Below are 19,165 nucleotides of genomic sequence, written 5' to 3' on the forward strand. Positions count from 1 at the left end.
AGATTTTAAGAATCTCTGGATGAGAAAAGCAGTTGAGGAGTACAAGCTATATTCAGAGGTTCGCTAACATTTCCGGATAAATAACACCGTTAATTGGTTAAAACTATTACAATAATATTTTCTATTCCGTTTGTATTTTAAAACGTTTATTTTTTACCCTATTGATATGTATTTAATAATTTAAATTATATAATATTGAATGAATTCCTAGAGCTAGGACATTTAATTGATACAATGTAATAATTTCCCATTTGACCGCCATTTTCAATATTAGATTTACTTCCGGTTTCAGGAGACGCAGCCAAAACACTAACAAATGCAAAGTCCCAAGTTAGTCCTCAATAAACCCCTTTTCTCGAGATATTACTGAGTCAGGCCATTCAAATAAACCATGAGTTGTGAAGAAGAAGTCGTTAAGATTGGGAAAAAGCTGGAAAAGATGATTGCAAATAACAGCACCGTAAGTATAATTCGTCCTAAGGTTTGTCGCGATTTTTTGTTGGGCCTAACTTAGTGCGTTATTCTTAGCATTCAATGTAAATAGAATTTTGAGAAAAAAAACTTGTGAATTTTGTGTTTATTTAAACAGAGATTAACGTAACAGATCTTGAGCAGCTACTACAATGGTTTATTGAATAGGGTATTCATTTTTGCGAGCTTTAGAATATTTTGCGACCTTGACCCTTCAGCAGAGAAACTTTGAATATGCCAATGGTAGCCTATGTATGCTATTGTCAGTAAAATAATTAATATCCTGCGGTTAGATAAGTCCTTTATGAAGGCTTTGTTGTATCAAAAAGTTGATTTTAATCGATCTATCAAAGTAAACTAAGCTGAAAGGATGAACGAGTTACTTCCCTTGTCACCGTGTTTTCTCTCTATGTAATGCTCGAAAATGTAACAAGGGGTTGATTTTTGTGCATGGAGTTATATACTAGCTTAAGATCGATGCTATTGTCACTGTTTCAATGTAGTTCGTGTTATAAATATCTATGTTGTAAATAATAAATTATCAGTTGTATTTCAGGTTTTCTCTTGGAGATGGTTACATGTTACCTAATTGAACATGGGTTGGTCTGCAGGGCGAGTTGGGTTCAGTTTCACCACTCCTGCATACACATATATATACAAAATAAAATGTACATGCATATACATGCACACGGCATCATGCACCCAGCTGACCCTAGGACAAGGCAAACACACCCCTACACCTTCAGACACCGATCTGCCACCAATGACACATACAAATACTCCTTTTTCCCACACACATTAACACATCATGGAACCTCCTCCCGGTGGCAGCAGTACAATGCACTACGATAGAGATCTACAAGGCACATATACACAATGCAGCCCTTGATGATCTCAAACACACACCGTAAACACACCCTCATAATGTTTTTATCTTATATAGTTTCCACTAAAAAATTAAAAAAAACCCTCTCACTGTACCCAAATCCCTGCACTTTTTTACTTCTTTTGAAGAGCATGTGCAACGATCCTTCCATTGGCCGTAATTGTCATTTTTTTGACGGAGGCTGAATAACGAAAGAAGACTAGCATCTCACAATAAGTACAGTACAATGTGCAGGGCTCAAATTGTCATCCACCATTGGCAACAAGTTATTAACCTATAAGTCGCCTGCATGGTGACAAGAAAAATTTTTGAAATATATAAGACATGAAGTAAAATGAAGAAAAAGTACTCTATTGCCATCACATGGAACACTTCTGATCACAATCTATTAAAGCATTCTTTGTGAGATGGCTGCTGTTTGCTCTACTGGGTTTCAATATGTTGTGTGTTTTTTTTTTATCAAACTGTGATAGAAAAACGAAATTGCAAACTGCATGATTGTGTGTAAATTCTTTTAGAGGTTGCAGTCAACAGGTTTGGGAAAACCGCCAACTTGTGTATAATATGCAAATTTGCGTATTATACCCCAGTTTGAGTATAGATTTGTTACTAAAATAGACAAAATTGATTAAACAGTTAATTTTGAAATGTTTTATCTAATAGTGATTTAATTTACGACAAGGTAAATGATATTTTACTAACATATGTTTACTAAAAGTGTTGTCTACCTAGAAACTTGATGTTACACTACCAGAAGTATTGCATCAATTTTCTGTACTTTCCAATATGCAAAGAATTTTTATTTTTGCATTTGTATGATATTTCATGACTAAATAAATGTGACTTGGACGAAAATTTTTAACAAGTTAACTTTAGAGTGATTTTGGCTTTGTTTAGTAACAAAACCACACCTCAATTGGCGTATAATTTACGTATTATAATTTATGCGCAAGTTGGTGATTTTCACCGACATGGTCAATGTTTGAATGAAATTTAATCCAAAATCCAAAAAGTTACAGATATGTGTTACTGTATACTGATGTATAAAGGGAATGTTTAGAAGAAATTAATGCAACTGTGGCGAGCGAACCAAATTTTTCAATTTGCGCCTAGATTTTATGGCCTGGTAGCCAATAGGCCACCTGGTAAAGATATCCATTTTGAGTCCCATTTGTCATTATGATTTAAAGTTTATATTTGAAACATATTATTATTTCAACACTTTTTCTTGTTTTTTATAGGATCACAGCTCAGCATCAGACTTGCTGAAAAAACTCAAAGACATAAAAATGAATTTAAATGTGTTACAGGTATGTATGATATTACGTACTGGGTTCTTTGGTTATATCTTCAGTCTGTGAAGGATCTCCAGTGATTGGATGATTATCATTTTAGCTCACCTTTTCGAAATGCAAGTGAGCTTATGCCATGGTGTGGGGTCTGTCTGTCCATTCGGCGTTAGCTTTTTCTTTAAACAATATCTTCTCAATAATCAATTGCAAGAGGACCAATATTGGGTCTGTAGCATGCTGGGTTGAAGGGCTTCCAAAATTGTCCAAATGAATGATCTTTACCTACATTCAAGGTCACAGGCCATTGGTCAAAGATGCTAAAATCTTTAATTGTTGACTACTAGATACTAAGAGACCTGATATTGGACATGTAGCAGGCTGAGGTGAAGGACTAAGTTTGTTCAAATGAAAGACCTTGACTTATATTCAAGGTTACTGAGATCAAATTGGCTAAAATCTTTAAACAACATCTTTTCGATAACCACGAGCCGATCAAAATGGAAAGATGTACAAATCAAAAAATCTACAAACATCTTGTCAACCTGAGGTAAAAAAAACCTATAGCCAACATATACTGAAAAAATAGCTGAGTTTGAATGATATAGATATTAAGGTAAATTCCTGAATGAATTAAATTTTTCAACCATTACAAAATAATAAACTGAAAGAATTTAGATGGAAACTTCTGAATAAAAGCCTAGCTTCAAAAGAGATATAACATAGATGGAAAACCAACAAAACACCAAACTGTAACTACTGTAGTGGAACATAAAGGAAGACCGAGCATTACTTCATAAAATGTTAACATTTACAACCATTCCTCAATAAATTAAAACAACAAATAACTCTCATTACTTTTCCAAGATAAAATAACTTTGGAGATTTTTTTGATTTTTCTTTCTTTTTTCTTTTTTTTTACAGAAAACTAGAATTGGAATGACAGTGAACAACTTCCGAAAAGCATCAAAAGATGAGGAAGTCATAAGTGTTGCAAAATCATTAATTAAAGGATGGAAAAAATTGTTACCAGCTGGAGGTATATAAATCTAATACATGTAGTTTCAGATTTGCACCCACAGCGATAGGCATTTATGTCTTAAGAGCTAACAAGGGAAGCTATTTGTATTGATTTCTGTGATTGGTGGGTAATTATATGCAAGTCGATTTGTATCGTTAGATGTGATTGGTGAGTTGTATGTGGAAGAATATTGTATCGTTAGATGTGATTGGTGAGTTGTATGTAGGAGGATATTTGTATCGTTAGATGTGATTGGTTGGTAATTATATGCAAGTAGATTTGTATCGTTAGATGTTATTAATTGGTTGTGTGTGGGAGGATATTTGTATCGTTAGATGTGATTGGTGAGATGTATATGGAAGGATATTTGTATCGTTAGATGTGATTGGTAAGTTGTATGTGGAAGGATATTTGTATCGTTAGATGTTATTAATTGGTTGTGTGTGGGAGGATATTTGTATCGTTAGATGTGATTGGTGAGTTGTATGTGGAAGGATATTTGTATCGTTAGATGTGATTGGTGGGTTGTATGTGGAAGGATATTTGTATCGTTAGATGTGATTGGTGAGTTGTATGTGGAAGGATATTTGTATCGTTAGATGTTATTAATTGGTTGTGTGTGGGAGGATATTTGTATCGTTAGATGTGATTGGTGAGTTGTATGTGGAAGGATATTCGTATCGTTAGATGTGATTAATTGGTTGTGTGTGGGAGGATATTTGTATCGTTAGATGTGATTGGTGGGTTGTATGTGTGAGAGGATATTTGTATAGTTAGATGTGATTGGTGGGTTGTGTGTGGGAGGATATTTGTATCGTTAAATGTGATTGGTGAGTTGTATATGGGAGGATATTTGTATCGTTAGATGTGATTGGTGGGTTGTGTGTGGGAGGATATTTGTATCGTTAGATGTGATTGGTGGGTTGTGTGTGGGAGGCTATCTGTATTGTTAGATGTGATTGGTGGGTTGTGTGTGGGAGGCTATCTGTATCGTTAGATGTGATTGGTAGGTTGTGTGTGGGAGGATATTTGTATTGTTGAGTATGATTGCTGTGTTATTGTATGAGAGATTTGTTTTTTACAGACAGTAGTTCATCATAAGGTGATATGTTTATTGTGATTACGAGAAGTAGCCACAACTAGGTCACCACAAGGTGATGTGTTTGTTGTGATAACAGACAGTAGTTATTACTAGGTGTTGTGTCTTGTGATAACAGACAGTAGTTATTACTAGGTGTTGTGTCTTGTGATAACAGACAGTAGTTATTACTAGGTGTTGTGTCTTGTGATAACAGACAGTAGTTATTACTAGGTGTTGTGTCTTGTGATAACAGACAGTAGTTATTACTAGGTGTTGTGTCTTGTGATAACAGACAGTAGTTATTACTAGGTGTTGTTTCTGTTGTGATAACAGACAGTAGTTATTACTAGGTGTTGTGTTCTGTTGTGATAACAGACAGTAGTTATTACTAGGTGTTGTGTTTGTTGTGATAACAGACAGTAGTTATTACTAGGTGATGTGTTTGTTGTGATAATACTACTGGTGTTGTGTTTGTTGTAATCACAGACAGTAGTTATTACTAGGTGTTGTGTTTGTTGTGATAACAGACAGTAGTTATTACTAGGTGTTGTGTTTGTTGTGATAACAGACAGTAGTTATTACTAGGTGTTGTGTTTGTTGTGATAACAGACAGTAGTTATTACTAGGTGTTGTGTTTGTTGTGATAACAGACAGTAGTTATTACTAGGTGTTGTGTTTGTTGTGATAACAGACAGTAGTTATTACTGGTGTTGTGTCTGTTGTGATAAAAGACAGTAGTTATTACTGGTGTTGTGTTTGTTGTGATAACAGACAGTAGTTATTACTAGGTGTTGTGTTTGTTGTGATAACAGACAGTAGTTATTACTAGGTGATGTGTTTGTTGTGATAATACTAGGTGTTGTGTTTGTTGTGATAACAGACAGCAGTTATTACTAGGTGTTGTTTTTGTTGTGATAACATACGGTAGTTATTACTAGGTGTTGTGTTTGTTGTGATAACAGACAGTAGTTATTACTAGGTGTTGTTTTTGTTGTGATAACAGACAGTAGTTATTACTAGGTGTTGTTTTTGTTGTGATAACATACGGTAGTTATTACTAGGTGTTGTGTTTGTTGTGATAACAGACAGTAGTTATTACTAGGTGTTGTTTTTGTTGTGATTACAGACAGTAGTTCTTCACAAGGTGCTGCTAAAGTTGAAAGGAAAGACAGCAGTAATGGTGACACACAGACATTATCTCAAAGTGCCGGCAACTCACCGTCATCTGAGGAGAAGTCAGCAGATAATATGGCAGCTGATGGTGCCTTCTCCTCTTGTACAGCAGCCAATACGTCCGACCCCACACGCCTTAAGTGCAGAGAACTCTTAGCTAATGCTTTGAAAGTAACAGGTACACTTCAGCAGCTGAGTTGTGTTTGTGTTATGTTTAATTTATGGACAGATTTGTCAGCTCTATACAATATTTGCTATTGTAGATCAAATTTTAGTCCACCATCAATGGACGGTCCAACATGCTCTTTGTAATACAGTGGTCTGTCTGTTGTCCATCCATAGATAATCCTTGCTTGTCATTTTGGTAATTTTGAATTTTAACAGGTGAACATTTTTATTGCTATTTCTCAATAAGTGTGTGCATGTTCAAATTTGAGATTGATCAGAAAACACAAAGGCTGACATCTGATGACCATCATTAGATTTTGACAGTTGGAAGTTTGTTATCACTAACGGTATATATCCAAAAGCCTCTTTGGAACTTCCTCAAATTACACATCTATTTGACCTGGTACCTACCATAGTTTTGGATGATCAAATTTTAGAACTCTTTTTCTTTTTTCATATTTCTTATTTAACTGGTAGAATCTGATTTTTATCATCAAAAAACATCAAACCTACCTAAAAATAAAATCATGATCGTTGGCATCACGTTCCATCTTAAAAATGATATCTTGTTGATATTGAATCAAATAGAGGGATGATTGGTATGTTGTGAGCCTCTTATTGAAAGAGGTACTCAAGGATGTTCCTTTTTAGTCCTACTATTATCTGGCTATATATGTTCGTGTACCAAAGGACTGGTCTCATTTGGTTAGTTTATATCGCGAAGGTAGCACTATAAAGTATACAAGACAAGTGGCTTTTGCAAAATGGACAAAATCAGTGAAAGAGCAGTGATCCAATATTTGCATTAAAAAGGTTTTACACCTAAGGATATCCATAATGATATGGTAGCAACACTAGGGAAAGATGCCCCTTCAAGGAAAGATGCCCCTTCATATGCTACAGTGAAAAGGTGGGTGGCGAATTTAAACGTGGCCGACAGAGCCTTGAGGATGACCCCTGTCAATGTTGCAGGACCAGAAATGGTCAATGAAATTCATGATATTGTTATGACTGACCAGACAAGTCACAGAAAGATATATAGCCATTAGACTTGACATTTCACAGGAAAGAGTACATTCCATTCTGACCGAGGATCTTGCAATGAGAATACTTTGTCTCGATGGGTACCAAGACTTCTGACAGTTGATCAGAAGCACACCAGGCGCACATTATCGTGTGCTAATCTTAGCCTTTTTGAGGAAGATCCTGCCAACTTTCTTCAGAGATTTGTCACTATGGATGAAACATGGGTCCATCATTTTACTCCAGAGGCCAAATATCAATCAAAATAATGGAAGAGCCATGGCTCTCCCCCGCCAAAGAAGACAAAGACTCTTCCATCAGCTGGGAAGGTTATGACCTTGGGTTTTCTTGGATGCAGATGGGATTCTGTTGATAGATTATCTCCAAAAGGGACAAACAATCAATGGCACATACTATTATTCACTTCTGAGATAGTTACGGGAAAATATTAAACTTAAGCGCTGCAAAAAGCTCACTAAAGGTGTGTTATTCCATCAGGACAATGCTCCTGTTCACAAGTCTGTCATTGCCATGGCTGCCATTCGCGATTGTGGCTTTAAATTGATTGAGCATCCGCCTTATTCACCTGCTCCTGCTCCATCAGACTTTCATCTATTGCCAAAACTGAAAGCAGCTATTTAAGGCACCCACTTTCAGTTGGATGGTGACGTCATATATGCAGTGGATGACTTTCTGAACAGCCAAGAAAAGGAGTTCTATAAAAGTGGCATTGAGGCCTTAAACACCATTGGCAAATGTGTATAGATACTGAAGGGGATTTTGTTGAAAAATAATACAATATGTCCGGCAAAATTCAAACCCTTCAATATGAGGCTCACAACATATCAATCAGCCCTCGTATATAAATAAGGTCACTGTTATTAAAAGATGTATTCAACAAAAGTTTATAATTCACAAAACTCACATTCCATCATAAAAAAACCCTCACTTTTAATTCAGTGCAATAAATCAATATTGTTTGCTAATAAATGAATACATTTCTGTACTTGTTGTTCCATCAAGTAATTTTTTGACCAAGAATAATATGGTTAATTTACTGTCAATAGATAAAGTTGTTTGCTCAAATCATGATGAGATTAGAGAAGATAATTCATATTTGAGTTATTGATGTATGCTACCCAAATACATACATGAACTTTCATCTCCTCTCAGAAAGAGTTCAGCTTTAAAAACCTACATGCCTGGTGATATCATTTCTCAAAATGATTTTAAACCTGAAAATTGACGATACACAAAATCAATTTGTCAATTATGAATCATTTTATAGGTTACATAATTTTTAAGGAATATCTTGAGACTAATACTCTGTTCCTTTGTTGGAAGTGACATCCATTCACAGTTCTTGTATTGATACCTTGTGGAATATGGTGTTTGTTGTTCTTCCAGGTGACTTACATGCAGGTATATTTTTTTCTAGCAAGGAGGTAACTGGTGATAAAATACCAGGCTTAAAGACACACATTCATTTAGAATAATTCATTTTGACATTTTTTAATTGAATATATTTTTGATGAAATTTTAAAAAATAATTTTCTTTCAATTTATTATATTTCAATGAATGTTGATTTGAGGCCAGTCCTAGGGACTTGTATCAGGTACTCTTACAGGATAACATCAGTGTCTACAATTGAATAAATGTGTGTATAGAAATGTTAAATACAGCATTGCACTTCTGTATAAACTTTACTGAACTAATATAACCGTCTTTAAATTACTAAGTTAGCATAAATGAAATGAATACTTTTACATTTAATGCAAAATAAAGTCTGAAATGAAACACAGAAACAACACCTGGCTACTGTGCCTGGCTACAGTACCTAATGGTAACACCTGGCTACAGTACCTAATGGTAACACCTGGCTACAGTACCTAATGGTAACACCTGGCTACAGTACCTAATGGTAACACCTAACAACAATACCTAGTGACAGTGCCTGGCTACTGTGCCTGGCTAGAGTACCTAGTGACAGTGCCTGGCTTTTGTGCCTGGCTAGAGTACCTAGTAACAGTGCCTGGCTACTGTGCCTGGCTAGAGTACCTAGTGAAAGTGCCTGGCTGCTGTGCCTGACAAGACTACCCAGTAACAGTGCCTAGCAACAATACCTAGTAACAGTACCTGGCTACTGTGCCTGGCTAGAGTACCTAGTAACAGTGCCTAGCAACAATACCTAGTAACAGTGCCTAGCAACAATACCTAGTAACAGTACCTGGCTACTGTGCCTGGTTAGAGTACCTAGTAACAGTGCCTGGATACTTTGCCTGGCTAGAGTAACTAGTAATAGTGCCTAGCAACAATACCTAGTAACAGTGCCTGGCTACTGTGCCTGGCTAGAGTACCTAGTAACAGTGCCTGGCTACTGTGCCTGGCTAGAGTAACTAGTAACAGTGCCTAGCAACAATACCTAGTAACAGTGCCTGGCTACTGTGCCTGGCTAGAGTACCTAGTGAAAGTGCCTGGCTACTGTGCCTGGCTAGAGTAACTAGTAACAGTGCCTAGCAGCAATACCTGATGACAGTGCCTGGCTTCTGTGCCTGGCTAGAGTACCTAGTAACAGTGCCTGGCTACTGTGCCTGGCTAGAGTAACTAGTAACAGTGCCTAGCAGCAATACCTGATGACAGTGCCTGGTTTAATAATGTGCCTGGCAAGAGTACTTAGTAACAATGCCTAGCAACAATACCTAGTAACAGTGCCTGGTTACTGTGCCTGGCTAGAGTACCTAGTAACAGTGCCTGGCTACTGTGGCTGGCTAGAGTACCTAGTAACAGTGCCTGGCTACTGTGGCTGGCTAGAGTACCTAGTAACAGTGCCTGGCTACTGTGCCTGGCTAGAGTACCTAGTAACAGTGCCTAGCAACAATACCTGATGACAGTGCCTGGCTAGAGTACCTAGTGACACAGTGGGGGGAAACACGTGACCTGTAACAGATATGGGAACACTTAAAGTCTGATAATGGCGGATGAAGGTGCCAGCTCGCGGTAAGTTTGATGCTTTTAAACTCATTTACTGTATCAATATCAACAATTTAATAAAGGCACGGAATCCGTAACGCTTTATACTCAATGGATATGCACAAAAGACATCACTTTATGCTGAAGTTATTGCAAATACTTCTACACCATTCTTCTACAACATTTCTCAAGCGTTACAGGTCCCGTGCACTTATTAAATTGCTGATATTGTTACAGTAAATGAGTTTAAAAGCATCAAACTTGCCGCGAGCTGACACCTTTGTCCGCCATTATCGGACTTTTAGTGTTCCCATATCTGTTACAGGTGACGTGTTTCCCCCTACTGTGACAGTGCCTGGCGACAATACCTAATGACAGTGCCTAGCTACTGTGCCTGGCGACAATACCTAGTGACAGTGCCTAGCTACTGTGGCTGGCTAGAGTACCTAGTGACAGTGCCTGGCTACTGTGGCTGGCTAGAGTAGTGACAGTGCCTGGCTACTGTGGCTGGCTAGAGTACCTAATGACAGTGCCTGGCTACTGTGGCTGGCTAGAGTACCTAGTGACCAGTGCCTGGCTAGAGTACCTAGTAACAGTGCCTGGCTACTAATGACAGTGCCTGGCTACTGTGCCTGGCGACAATACCTAATGACAGTGCCTGGCTACTGTGCCTGGCGACAATACCTAATGACAGTGCCTAGCTACTGTGGCTGGCTAGAGTACCTAGTGACAGTGCCTGGCTACTGTGCCTGGCTAGAGTACCTAGTGACCAGTGCCTGGCTACAGTACCTAGTAACAGTGCCTAGCAACAATGCCTAGTGACAGCACCTGACAACTGTACCTGGCGACATTGCATTGTTAAATGTGTGTCTTTAAGAATGTACTATGGTAACCATTAACCAGGGTGATGCATCACATTTGTGGCTAAATTAGGACTTCTTATTCCTTACTGTGGTATGTTGAGTACTCAATGATCATTTGAGATAATATAGAACTAAGAAATATAAAAGAAATGTCCAATACATATTATGTGCTGAGATTTCGATGATAAATACCTGTACCACAGTTTTGAGTAAGTGGTTCTTTTTCTTGTACCCTAAACAGTTAAGTTGGTATTATTGAAATGTGATCCATATATTATGCATCTTTTTTGTTTCCATTTTTAATATTATCATTCTTATCATGGACGTTTTGATAAAAGTCAGCAACTATTTACATTATTTCATCATTCATCATAATTACAGCAAATGCTTTAATCTCTATGTAAAAACAGCTTAATAAATTCGTGTATTATATAAAATGATGTCAGTTAAATTAGATTCCTATTTTACTCATAATCAGATTAAGTTTTACACACATTTGTAAAACACAATTCGTGATAGATAATTACTCCATGTAACAGGTGTAAGAAAGGGTATGAGAAAGCTTACCTATCCACTGTGTGTGACCCTTGCTGTGAGCTTCCCCCTCACTCTGAGACATACAGAAAAGTAGTCCATATGTATGTAGTGTGTACTATGTACATACACATGTAAATCAGAAAATTCCTTGCAACAGTTAACTTTGGTATAAGTTTGTGTGTTGATCTCAATTCTAGATGTCGGCAATGGCTATCCTTGCTGGAAATTTGGTGTTGAGGTTTGCATGATATCCTTATGCTTGTGTGTTCATTTCTCTGAATACTATTGAGTATCTAGGACCTTCATTTTATCTCTAGATAAGTAAGCCTAGAATATCATTATTTGGGTTATGGCCGATATGTGTAGAGATATATAAAGGATATTGAACGTTATGGTAATTAGCAATAACAAAAAGTTTAAACTACGGTATATTTTTAAATAGCAATAATTTTTTTAAGGAACAAGGTAAAATAATTTAGAAAAGTGTTTTGGTATTTGATGTACCAGTATTATATTTTTACTTCTTTTTCTTGTCTTAACATGCATGTGTCTTTCTTGTTTGAAGAAATCAATTGTTTAGTTGCTACAAACCCAAACTGAAGATGAACACAAGTTTTTGAAACAAACACCATATCATTTCTTATAGATAAATCTTTTGAAGAAAAAAGGAAAGCATGGTTTTATATAATGAAGGCAAAAAGCAATTTTGGAGAAAAGCTTCAATTTAGCTGTATCATTCATTCAATCATTTTAGAAATTGTTTCCTCCAAACCAGTGCTTAACATGTAAGGAAACAGTAAACTAAGTTAACATAATCTATTAATTTTCTTTGGAATATCATTTGATGATCATATGATGTCCTTTTTAAGTGAAGTTTATTTTAATATTTTGTCTTCCCATTCCAGAGGGCTTGGATGGAATGGGGGATCCAGAAAACATTGCTGGTCATATTGAAGAGTGTATCCTTTCACTTAATTAGCTCACCTGGTCCGAAGGACCAAGGTGAGCTTATGCCATACTGTAGCGTCCGTCGTCCGTCCGTCCGTCCGTCCGTCAACAATCGACTTCTTCTTCATAACCAATGATCAGAATTTGACCAAATTTGGTCAGAAGCATTCCTATGGGGTGGGGACTCAAAATTGTACAAATGGTGGGGCTGACCCCCAGGGGTCTGAGGGGCGGGGCCAAAAGGGGTCAATTTGGCTCTATTAATATTAACGACTTCTTCTCTGAAACCGAGCAATGGATATCGCTCATATTTGCCTGGTAGCATCACTATTAGGTGGGGATTCAAAATTGTACATATGAAGGGGCTGACCCCCCAGGGGCCTGAGGGGCGGGGCCAAATGTGGTCAATTGGGCTATATTGATATAAACCACTTCTTCTCTGAAACCGAGTAATGGATATTGCTCATATTTGCCTGGTAGCATCACTATGGGGTGGGGATTCAAAATTGTACAAATGGTGGGGCTAACCCCCTGAGGGCCTGAGGGGCGGGGCCAAGAGGGGTCAATTTGGCTATATTGATATTAACGACTTCTCTGAAACCGATCAATGGATATTGCTCATATTTGCCTGGTAGCATCACTATGGGGTGGGGATTCAAAATTGTACAAATGGTGGGGCTAACCCCCTGGGGGCCTGAGGGACGGGGGGCCAAGAGGGGTCAATTTGGCTATATTGATATTAACGACTTCTTCTCTGAAACCGAGCAATGGATATCGCTTATATTTGCCTGGTAGCATCACTATTAGGTGGGGATTCAAAATTGTACAAATGATGGGGCTGACCCCCCCAGGGGCCTGAGGGGTGGGGCCAAATGTGGTCCATTGGGCTATATTGATATAAACGACTTCTTTTCTGAAACCGAGCAATGGATATTGCTCATATTTGCCTGGTAGCATCACTATTGGGTCGGGATTCAAAATTGTACAAATGAAGGGGCTGACCTCCCAGGGGCCTGAGGGGCGGGGTCAAATGTGGTCAATTGGGCTATATTGATATGAACAACTTCTCCTCTGAAACCAAGCAATAGATATTGCTCATATTTCACTGTGAGCATCCCTTTGGGGTCGGGATTCAAAATTGTACAAATAGTGGGGCCGACCTCCCTTGAGAGGCGGGTCCAAAAGGGGTCATTTTGGCAGAATTGATATAAACAACTTCTTCTCTGAAACTAAGCAATGGATATCACTCACATTTGTATGGTAGCATGATCATGGGGCTGGGGATTCAAAATTGTACAAATTTTAGGGTTGACCCCACCAGGGACCTGAGGGGTGGGGCCTAAAGGGGTTAATTTGGCTAAATTGATCTGAACAACTTCTTCTCTGAAACAGCTCATATTTGACTGGTAGCATCCTTTTGGGTAAGGATTCAAAGTTTCATAAAAGAAGGTGAGGTGTGGGCCCAGTGGTAAAGGGACTGTCGCTATGGTTACTGAGGTGTGGGCCCAGTGGTAAAGGGACTGTCCCTATGGTTACTGAGGTGTGGGTCCAGTGGTAAAGGGACTGTCGCTATGGTTACTGAGGTGTGGGCCCAGTGGTAAAGGGACTGTCCCTATGGTTACTGAGGTGTGGGTCCAGTGGTAAAGGGACTGTCGCTATGGTTACTGAGGTGTGGGCCCAGTGGTAAAGGGACTGTCCCTATGGTTACTGAGGTGTGGGTCCAGTGGTAAAGGGACTGTCGCTATGGTTACTGAGGTGTGGGCCCAGTGGTAAAGGGACTGTCCCTATGGTTACTGAGGTGTGTGCCCAGATGTGTGTAATTGGTCCCAATTTCTGTAAGTGACTTCTTCTGTGTCACTATAAGATGTATATTAGCACTATTTAACACTGGAAACTCACCATATATTACCTCCATTTCTGGGAATAAGTCAAAGGTCACATCATGCAAATGCTTGAGATTCACTCCAATTAATTGTTGCACATGGAAAGATGCTGTCTCTGTCTTGATGATTCTGTCCTTCAATCATACCATGGAAAAGTTAAGGTTAAGATCTAAATCCTACAATCTTATATATATATATTGTATACAATTCCTGGGTAAAAAGTTAAACAAAGAACAAAATTATGCTTATAGATACATCCTTGTGTTAAATATGACATGGACATAGTACTGATCCTCACACTTATAACTATATATTAGTGTATAAACATGCAACTGCAGGGTGTGAGGGCTGGAGTGAAGACTCATTTAACTGCCAAATGCATATGAATTATCACTCAATATGTTACACATTATTGATAATACCTGTCCTTAAATCTCTGTAGTTGAAGTCTTGTCCAGTTTTTTTTATAAGCCTTAACAGATGGTAGATATTTTTAATGAGTTTGACAACACAAACACAAAATACAAAAACAGAGTGAGAAGCCGAGTTGCCAATTTAAGAGATTTAAAAAACCCACAGCTGAGAGAGAATGTCCTGTTGGGTCTCATTGCCCCAGAGAAGATTGCAAAGATGACTGCAGAGGTAAAATCTTAAAAAGATGCTTGTATTCATCAGTTTTTTTCTGATATCAAACGTAATGAAAAAATACCATACCCAGGAAAAACTTTAAAAAATTCTTCTGACTTTTCTTTCGATATTTAAGGCTGCAACGCATGCTGTCACATCACCATTTCTTAGATGTACCCAGTATTCCATAAAGTCAGTGTTGATGTGTTTGCATCTTAAAGTGAAGTTTTTTGGTCTTCAAACAGTCCCATCAGTCTCAAACGTTCACCAAACCATCGGCCCTTATTTATTCATTCATCAATAATGCTAAACATAACATAGCTGACATAATATCTTAATTTTGTAGGAGATGGCCAGTGATGATATGCAGGAACTACGACGTAAATACACCAAACAATCCATTGATGATCACCACATGGCCACCACCAGTGGCACCAGGTCAGACCTGTTCAAGTGCGGAAAATGTGGAAAGAAAAACACAACATACACACAGGTGACTGATTTCAGCTTTTTAGCTTGTACAAGGGAGCTATTGTTCTCCCCCAGCGTTGGCTATGTCTGTAGACAGCTTGCTTAAATTTTTTATATAACAATATTGTATCAATACCAATGAGGATACAGCTTAGGTAATTTATGTGTTTTCCTTGTGATAAAACCTTTCCATTGGTATTACATTTGCGAAGCAGCTGACCTTGACCGAGACCTTTGACCTTCTTTTTAAAAACTTTAAACTTAACCACAGTATGTCAAACATTTATCAAATTTTCTACCTTTTGTCATCACTTGCTAATTTCTGTATTTTTGTTTCTCCAGCTTCAGACAAGAAGTTCTGATGAACCTATGACGACGTTTGTGTTCTGCAATGAGTGTGGGAACAGGTGGAAGGTAAATACGTATACTAGTTTGATATGATAGTATTATCAATTCTGACTTAAACATGAATTAATAATTGTTATTAGGTTAATATAATAGACCAATTCTGACTCAAACATGAATTAAAGTTTTTTTATCAGGTTATGTAATAGATCTTATCACAAAATAGTCAACGACATTCAATTAGGTCCTGGGTTATTCTTTGGGACATTTTTCAAAAATTTAAACTGAACCTTGGATAACAAATTTTAATTTTTTTTTGTCTTCAGTATTCCTTTATATTGTACACATTACAAGTTTGTGTTGTGAACATACCCTTATCTTAATACACAAATGATATACCCTTATCTTAATACACAAATAATTTACTTTCTTATTTTGTTTTTACTAACAAAAATAACCTGTAATCATTCAAGAGTAGTTTAGATTGATGCTCTGTCTGAACTTTTATCTTGAATAATCTGCAATAACATCTTTATCTTTCTTCTTTCAGTTTTGCTAGTCAAAAAGAATACAAGACATTTGTGTGAATACAGATACCTATGTGTTTGAGCCAGAACATGGATGTTTCTACCCCATACATCTTTACATTCATTCACTTGGAGCAGTTTAAACCATATCTTTTTTTATTTAAGACTGGAGGACAGCGTCCATTGCTTGAATAGTGTTGTCCTGTTCTAACCACTTAAATGATGGTGACTGCACTGTTGAGATGAATCAGTGCTGAATGTTTCACACTATACACAAAATAAGGTATTATCTGAACAAGGGCAAGGCTGGTTTGTGGTTCCTCCTGAATATAAACAGAGAGTTGGAACAGTAACAAATGTACAAGGGGTTGTAGATGGTAGAGAGTGTGACACATGAGAGGATTTGATAGAAAATTGGATGTGGAGAGTTGTCCTTTGTTACAAATAAAAATAAAACAACATGCTAGACAAAGACCTATTTTGATACTAGGTTAACAAGGTGTATTCCGAGATCATTTCACATAAAACTCATATCATTCATTATCAATCATTAATAAAAGTTTGTAAGATATTTGAGATTTTAAGAGTGGAGACAATAGTGTTTGTCTGTAGGCATCTCCCTTGGCCACTTCCGTGTTTTAATGTTTTAAAGGGTTTATTCCGTTGTTTGATGTTGACCTTTGGTAGACTGATAAGGCCTACATTTAAACTTTAGGTCTGCCAAATGTATTCGTAAAATTGTAGAAAAGAATACATGTGCAGAAAAAATTCAAAAGGCAGATTTAGTAGATAATTATATTATTTATTTTTCCTGTGATCATATAGTTTCATGCTTTTGGTTTTCGTGTGATTAAAGTGTAATTATTTTGAAGAATGTGTGAAAATTTTCCTTATATTCTTTATCATAACACTCTTTGGTACACTGTTGTCAGGGATATATAATGTATATTGGTATATATTTATATGTCTCAGCTTTTGATATAATGGATATAATTTTCTGTTAAAGAACAGCGATTTGTTTATGTGTTTTAAACCCACCATTATCATGTCATGTGCTGTTCAAATCACCCTTGGTCTGTTTTCTGTTATTCATTGGCTTTCTGTTCTTAGACAATCCCTCCAAAGAATTCAGAACGAATCTTTCAATTTCTGATCTTGGTTGTGTAGACTAGTGTGAAGAGCAAGATAAAAGGCCATTTTAGATGTTGGCAACTTTTCAGATATTTGTTAAAGCTATTTCTCAAATACTGGCTAGACATTGATTCCATCTGGCCCTTAGTGGTGCTTGTTCAACACTGGCACTAATCGTAAGAAAACAGCTGCCAGTTCTCAAGTTTTAGATGAATTCGGTACTTAGTTGTTGCTGTTAAGACCGATCACAACAAGGTAGCTGCTGGCCAGTTGTCTCACAATGACGTACACATTTTATCAGGAAATTTCATAGTTTCTATCTGGATTCCGTTTAATGATGGATTTTAGGTGTCATTTTTAACCAGATAGCCACACGACTGAGATAACAAATTTGACCCCTGGATATTGCAATTTTTCAGAAATGAGAAGGCTTCTTTGATCTTTCATATTTCAGTTAAACTTGCTTTATCAAAAATATGATATCTGATGGCGTTATTTCTGCAGAATGATTTTCTAGTCAATAGGTGAAAAGACAAATATATTAAACTTTTAAGCAGCAGTAGTTTACTCCAGTCGGTAAGAGTTAAGACTGAACTTTACAATTGTTGACACTATGATTCTATAGGAGCTCTTGCCTTGCTTTTTTCTTTTTTTTCCCCCCAAATGTTTACATTTTCAACTTACACAAAATGATTTGCTTCATTGATTTAAAATATTTTCTGTACAGAAGTGTCCATGAGCTGACAGATGGTGTTTGTTATATTCAATGATATATTCAATGGAAGTAATACATTTTTGTTTTATATTTCTTGAGTGTGGACATGGGTCTTATACAAGAGAAACACCTTTCTAATTTCATGATCAGTCATCATTTGTTTTAGTTGAGAACATTTTGTAGAACTGTAATGATTTGTAAGACAGCATTAGAGTGTACGTCTCCACTCGCCGTTATCACAGAGTATGGTTTGTATGATGGGTGTGTCTTTACTATTGTTCCTGACAGTGTTTACAGTTATCTATCAGATATACGTTGTAAAGCGCAGTTTTATGTTCAAAAATAAAAATACAGAGGTTTTTTGGTAACAGTTTGTGTTCTGTTTCATTTTGATACGACCGTTCAGCAGCTAGTGCTAAAAATAGATTGAAAATGTGTAACAGATGGTTCATCATCATTATTATCATCATCCTGGACAGATGTTGACTCTAAAGGTTGAGCTGCTCCGGTTTGGTCTTATGAGCGCGTTGTATATCATTATTTTAGTTGAGACCTATTCATAATCATTAACTGGGCCACTGAACATTTAAATATGAAATAATAGTATACATTGAGTTGCTAAATTGTGAGTACTGGTCATTTTGTAAGTGAAAACTGGAAAACTAATATTTTCTATTTTGTAAATTTGTTGTTTGAAATAATGTAAAATCGCTCAAGTGTATGAATATGTCTTTTAACAATAATTTTTCATGAAGCAGAATTAGCTTTCCGGAGGAAATACGACATTGTATCTTTATTGTGAAATTTGATGTTTAAAAACAGAATAAATCTCTTCTTGATTATCTATCAAGATTATCAAAACATGAACATAATGATTCAAAATACATCGGTTATACATCTCGGGACCAGTTCCTGAGTTTGGGCCTTTTGGCATTTTATTTTGTGCATTTATTTGATCTCAAAGCTGATGTATGTATAGATAACAGCATTTCTAGGTTTGTGGCCTCCGTGGCCTTTCATCGGGGGTCGTGTCGA

The 19,165-nt window shown here is 37.0% G+C and overlaps 1 protein-coding gene across 1 annotated transcript; it reads left to right on the forward strand.

Moving 5' to 3' along the window:
- The first annotated feature begins 292 nt into the window (after positions 1–292).
- On the forward strand, positions 293–18,500 carry LOC117325325 (transcription elongation factor A protein 1-like). Its single transcript, XM_033881462.1, has 9 exons — positions 293–460; positions 2,599–2,667; positions 3,571–3,685; positions 5,875–6,099; positions 12,389–12,442; positions 14,802–14,956; positions 15,288–15,434; positions 15,755–15,826; positions 16,308–18,500. Exons 1-9 carry the CDS (start codon positions 392–394, stop codon positions 16,314–16,316), a joined length of 915 nt encoding a protein of 304 aa, XP_033737353.1. The 5' UTR covers positions 293–391; the 3' UTR covers positions 16,317–18,500.
- Positions 18,501–19,165: the final 665 nt, after the last annotated feature.

The sequence above is a fragment of the Pecten maximus genome, chromosome 4 (genome assembly GCF_902652985.1).
Source record: "Pecten maximus chromosome 4, xPecMax1.1, whole genome shotgun sequence".
Classification (NCBI taxonomy): domain Eukaryota; kingdom Metazoa; phylum Mollusca; class Bivalvia; order Pectinida; family Pectinidae; genus Pecten; species Pecten maximus.